This window comes from Aplysia californica, unplaced genomic scaffold, assembly GCF_000002075.1.
Source record: "Aplysia californica isolate F4 #8 unplaced genomic scaffold, AplCal3.0 scaffold00617, whole genome shotgun sequence".
In the NCBI taxonomy this organism is placed as follows: domain Eukaryota; kingdom Metazoa; phylum Mollusca; class Gastropoda; order Aplysiida; family Aplysiidae; genus Aplysia; species Aplysia californica.
Genome location: NW_004797887.1, coordinates 210,984 through 216,322, shown reverse-complemented (window position 1 = coordinate 216,322; position 5,339 = coordinate 210,984). Strand labels below are relative to the sequence as shown.

At 40.3% G+C, this 5,339-nt stretch overlaps 1 protein-coding gene across 1 annotated transcript in view; it reads left to right on the top strand.

Moving 5' to 3' along the window:
* LOC101846988 overlaps positions 1-2,068 on the top strand; it is a gene marked incomplete in the record, with an annotated part of 33,762 nt that extends 31,694 nt beyond the window's left edge. Inside the window, 1 exon segment of the mRNA XM_035972222.1 lies at positions 462-2,068. Within this exon segment, the coding sequence (XP_035828115.1) occupies positions 462-611 (150 nt within the window).
* Positions 2,069-5,339: the final 3,271 nt, after the last annotated feature.

The window sequence follows — 5,339 nt, the reverse complement described above, 5'->3', positions numbered from 1 at the left end:
ACACACACACACACACACACATATATACACACACACACACACACACACACACACACACACACACACACACAGAGCTGTGTCTTTCCTCATCCAAGTTTGTGGAGTGCTTGCTATGATGTGATTACTTGCTGCTTGTCAAAATTTACTTCTGTGTCATTCTTACGTAAATTATGTTACAATACTTGCAGCATGTTGCAGTTCTCTTCATATGACTTGACGAGATGCTGTATATTATATCATTTCAATGGTATTGAGTCTCTGGTACAAATTCAGAGCTTTTAATTTCAAATCATTTCCGCAGTTAGAGAACGCCTCTGGTAGTTCCTACTTAGTTTCATTCTCTCGGATGTTTCTGTCTGTCTTTCCCTTTCCCCTGCACCAAACGGTCGTTATTGCGTCGAATACTCTAAGAGCATCAGACTTTGGTGGTGTGATTCTGTTAAATTCTTTATGAAATCCAGCTCTCCTCGGCGCACGCCCTGCTACCTGGACGACCACAGAGCAGAAGAGAAGAGTCCGGTCCTGTTATATTTCACAGCTCCTTATTAAGTCGTGGTCAGAGAGAGGGCATTTCTACCCGAGAGTCGATGTCGTTGATGGATGAGCGCTAGTCGTCCGGATGACTTCCAGTCCTAAGCTATAGACCTTATTATAAAAGTTAGTACGGTTCTTCTATCTGCTGGTAGCGATAGGCTAGCCTTACTAGCATTGTACATTTATAACATATAGGTGGTTAGAGAACGCCACTGATAGATCCTTCTTTCAACTATGCTGTTTCCGTCTTCGTTTTTCCTCAACAGAGGTGTCGATTTTCCAGATAAACCCGGAAATCTGTATTTTTCAATTTGTCCTTATTTTGTCTGGCTTTAAAGATAGTTTTTGGAAGCCAATGTCCGTATTTGATAACTCGGTCTGTAAACAGAGTCATGGTGGGATCCGAAAATTCTATATTTTTTTCCATTTCGTGGCCAGTTGGCACCTCTGTTCCAAGCACTAAATTCACTAAACGACTGCTTTTGATCTATGTAGGCCTACTTCTCTTTACCCAGACAAACAAACAATATATATATATATGTATTCTAATGCCCCCCCCCTCTCTCTCTCCCTCTCTCTCTCAGTCTCTCTCTCTCTCTCTCTCGCTCGCTTGCACCAACAAACAGCATGACTAACAGCTTAACAGCTTCGTCATGTCCCTTGTTGAGCGGTCAGGGTTATGGTTAAATGTAGAAGGGGAATCTGCTTTATGACTTGAGTAAAGAGGGCCGTGGTTGAACGGAGAGGTCGAATCTGCTCCGAGTCTGAGTCTTCGATAAGACGGAGCATCAACACAACTGTGCTACAGTGTCTGTACACACTTATGTACATACATAATGTAGACGGAAGGCGAATCGTGCTCTATATCTCAAACGAGATCTAACATCAAGACAATGGCGTCTGTACACGCGTATATGAACATTATGTTAATGAACAGAAGGCGAATGTGCTTTATGACTTGAGTAATTAAGGCAATGTTTAATCGTGTAACATGTTAAAAGTGGGTCTTCTCAAGGGCTTGAACAAGACTTAACACTGTGGAATATATACAGTGTATGTGCACATAATATGTAAACAGAAGGCGAATCGGATCCACTCCTAGCTGATCAAGCAGGGTTATGGTTGTATGTGGGAGTAAGGGGTGGACCTGGTCAAGGGCTGTTGTACATGTAACAAGACTTAACACTGGAACACAAGGGCTTGTACTAAGTTGTACGCACGTAGTATGTACATATTATACATATGTAAATAGAAAGAAGCCGAATCTTCTCTATGTCTTGTTGAGTCACCATGGTCATTGTACAGGGTGCCCACTACGGATGGGATCTGCGAGTCGAACGATCGGTCCGATCCAGCCGTAGTGGCCATCCCGTATTATATGTTGGAGTAAAAGGTGGGTCTGTTTTACTTTAAGGACTACCATAACAAGACTTAAAACTGTAACACAACAGTGCTTGTACTAAGCTGTAATAATAATAGATAGATAGATAGCATTTGTATAGCGCAAATCCCCACTCAACAGCAAGCTCTATGCGCTTTACAATCTATACTTTTACCCCAGCAGACCTGAGAGCATTCTGAAACAAACTCAACTTCTCGCGAAGTATACAGTGCAAGCTGCCATTTATAGGCGCTAAAACGCTAAAATACTGACAAAATCTTTCGCTGTCTATGACCGGGAACCCATTCTTACCTGTGTGAAGTGTGGAAAATTCGTGTAAAGTGTAAATGGCCTTTCCCAAAAGCACAACGTCCGGCCCGCGGCTCGAACCCCCGAACTTCCAACCTTACTATTACGAGTCTGGTAGCCTAACCACAAGGCCACCGACGTGACGTACATAACATATAACTGTCCCCGTCGGGGTTTTTTTTTACAAAAAAATTATGAAATTATGCAAACTGAGACCAAAAATGTGAAATTGTGCGATTCTGTTAATTTTAAACAAAGACTGTTAAAGGAAAAAAATCCGAAATTATACGGAAAATGGTCAAATTTTGCTTAATTATGCGGGGTGCATAAAAGCACGGGGGCAGAAATAAATTACATGAACGTGTAAACCAGAAGCTGAATCCTCTACGTTTGGTTAAGTAATGAGGGTCATGGTCGTATGTAGAAGCAGAAGGCGAATCTGTTCTGTGTCTTAAAACAAGACCTAACATCATCACAACAATGCTTACACTTGTACACATTAGTTTACGTACATATACAGTAGGAGGGTGTGGTGGCGGAGTGGTTTGTGCGCTCGTCTCCGAAGCGGAAAGTCCGGTTTCGAGCCTTGGTTCAGACACGGATTTTGTTCGCCTCCTCCTGCCCACCCAACAGTAATGGGTACCTTAGTTCGAGTTGGCAAAGTAAAGGCGGCGTGGGAAGGAACTGGCCACCCTACCACAATAATATGCCGAAGGCCCAGGAAGTTGTCTCATGTACAAGGCAATCCCCAATGTCCGGATCGGATGCGGGAACAACTTTACCTTTTATACACAGTAGGCGAATCTACTGTCTCGTTGAGTCACCAGGGTCATGGTTGTATCATGTAAGAGTAAGAGGTGGATCTGCTCAAGGGCTGTAACAAGACTTGACACTACTAACACAACAGTACATGCTTACACTTACAAGTATATAAGTAAACGGGAGAAAGCGAGTCGACTCACACACCCAAGGATATTTTAATTATTTTAATTTTGATAGCATTGTTCGGGAGGGTGGGCCAGGGGAAGTAATCGCTCATGTAAATGTAAGCGTTTTGAGACTTCAGCGGTTGCAACTCATTATACTCGCAAAGTGATGCGTCCAGCTCTAAACGGTTTTCCAGGAAAAAGAAAAAAGTACCGAAATGTTCGGTAGTTTAGGGGAGAGATATAAACCTTATAGTTTTATACTTTTATCAAACGCACACATTTTGGTACTTCTACACAGAGCAGATTGTTGACTTGACTTTGGTGATTTGACAGAAAAAATGGGTGTTGTATTATGTCCAAATCTCTCCACAAATTTGAATTTCTTTTTTATGAACACAAGTCAACCAAGAAAACGGAGAATTTACCTACAAATACTACAAATCTTAGATTTAGAGGACAGCCACACATTCGTCAATGGAAAAAACCCCCAGGTCAAGCCGAGAACATGTGTATAGATTGGGCAAAGGCAGGTGGTGTAATGCATGTTATGTAATAATATACATGTAATTGTTAAGATAAATGTATAAAATCAGGTGTTTGAACCGAGACAGGAACGGATGTAGCTTGAGTGAACTATGGCAAGAAATATGTTATCATGGGCTAAAGCAGTATTGAGTTACCGTGGAGAAAGACTATACATCATGTAGTAATCTGTTCTCATTATTTATGGCATCTATTTATCTGTTTGTGGTTGCGGAATTTTGCTATTCAACTGATCAATTAATTGAATACTCTCAAAAGTATTGTTTTATCGGGGGAAGAGGGGGGGGGGGTGTTACAAAGCTTTATGAAGTGTATTTTTTTGTTTCGTAATTTCCTAAATAGATTAGTACAAGTACAAGAGCTTCAAAGAAAAAACCCCATCAGAATAGGAAACAAATTATACAGAATATGAGATTGCGAGGGGAAATCCAGCTATGTCCTTTTTGCACACATTTACTTCATGACATAACAAAAGCATACTTCAGCACTTTAAAGCCTAACGATGTCATGTTATAATCAGTAAGTGGACATACTTTATATATTTTTTCAAGGCGAAACTCCAATTGTGAACACAGCGATGACCAGAAGTCTTCAAAGTTCAATTTTCACTCTTCTCAAAACGTACAAAACGTGCCATCGCTGGTTTTCCCTTTACACCCTTCATATTATTTAAAAATTCATCTACTAATGTAATACGAATGCATGGTCAGTGTTGAAATGGACTACGTCAAACATGTGTCAGTTACATTTTGAGTATGACAACATGTGTATTAAACATGAAATAAAGCAGGATGTATTTTTAGGTGGATAAATCGCCTTACCTTTCGCAATATGTCAAGCTTTTTTAAATGCAATTCGTTGAATATCTTGACCACGACTCCGAATATTCTCACGATTTTGATAGAGCAAATGGCTGATTTGCTTTCTGACCTCGTGGTCAAAACGCCAAAAATGTTAGATAACAATTCTGAGATAGCGAAATTACAAGCAGCTATCAAGGGTCTTGAAAAAAAACCAACCTCCCACTGAGCCCAAAATTGTTAGTTACAATAAATGCCTGGGTGTTTCGCAGAATTTCAGTTTCATTTTATTTAGGCCAGTGGGGTTGGGATTTACGGCTTTCAAAAGGATAACTTCAAAACCGACGGAGTGGATTGAGTACAAGATAGCAATAAATTGATTAGATTATATCGTAACTTCATTTCGATGCGTTTTTTTTTTACTCTTGCTGTCGACAAGGATGGGCAAGTGGTGGTGACGTCTCTAAAAACGTTTTCTTTTCTTTTGCTTTTTCTCCCTTTTCACTCTGATGATTTACTTTTAACCCATCCCCGTTATCTCTTCTTTATGTGCTTCTTTCACTTATAAGTAGGCCTAGATCTATTTCAGTGTTTCTATAAAAGTGAATATGAAAGATAAATCATGTACTCAAGCAAATGCTTTTATATTATGTGTATCAACTCTCTGAGTTTTAATATTAATAGCCAGTCGATGTTTGGGAATGAGAAATATGATATTCATGTATTTTACAGGACAGTGGAAACGGAAGGAAAGTGTGGAAGAATTTCACTTTATGAGAGATCCTCAGATTTAAAAAAATGTCCCTTTTTGTCCGCCCCTTTCCAGCCCCCCCCCCCCCCCCT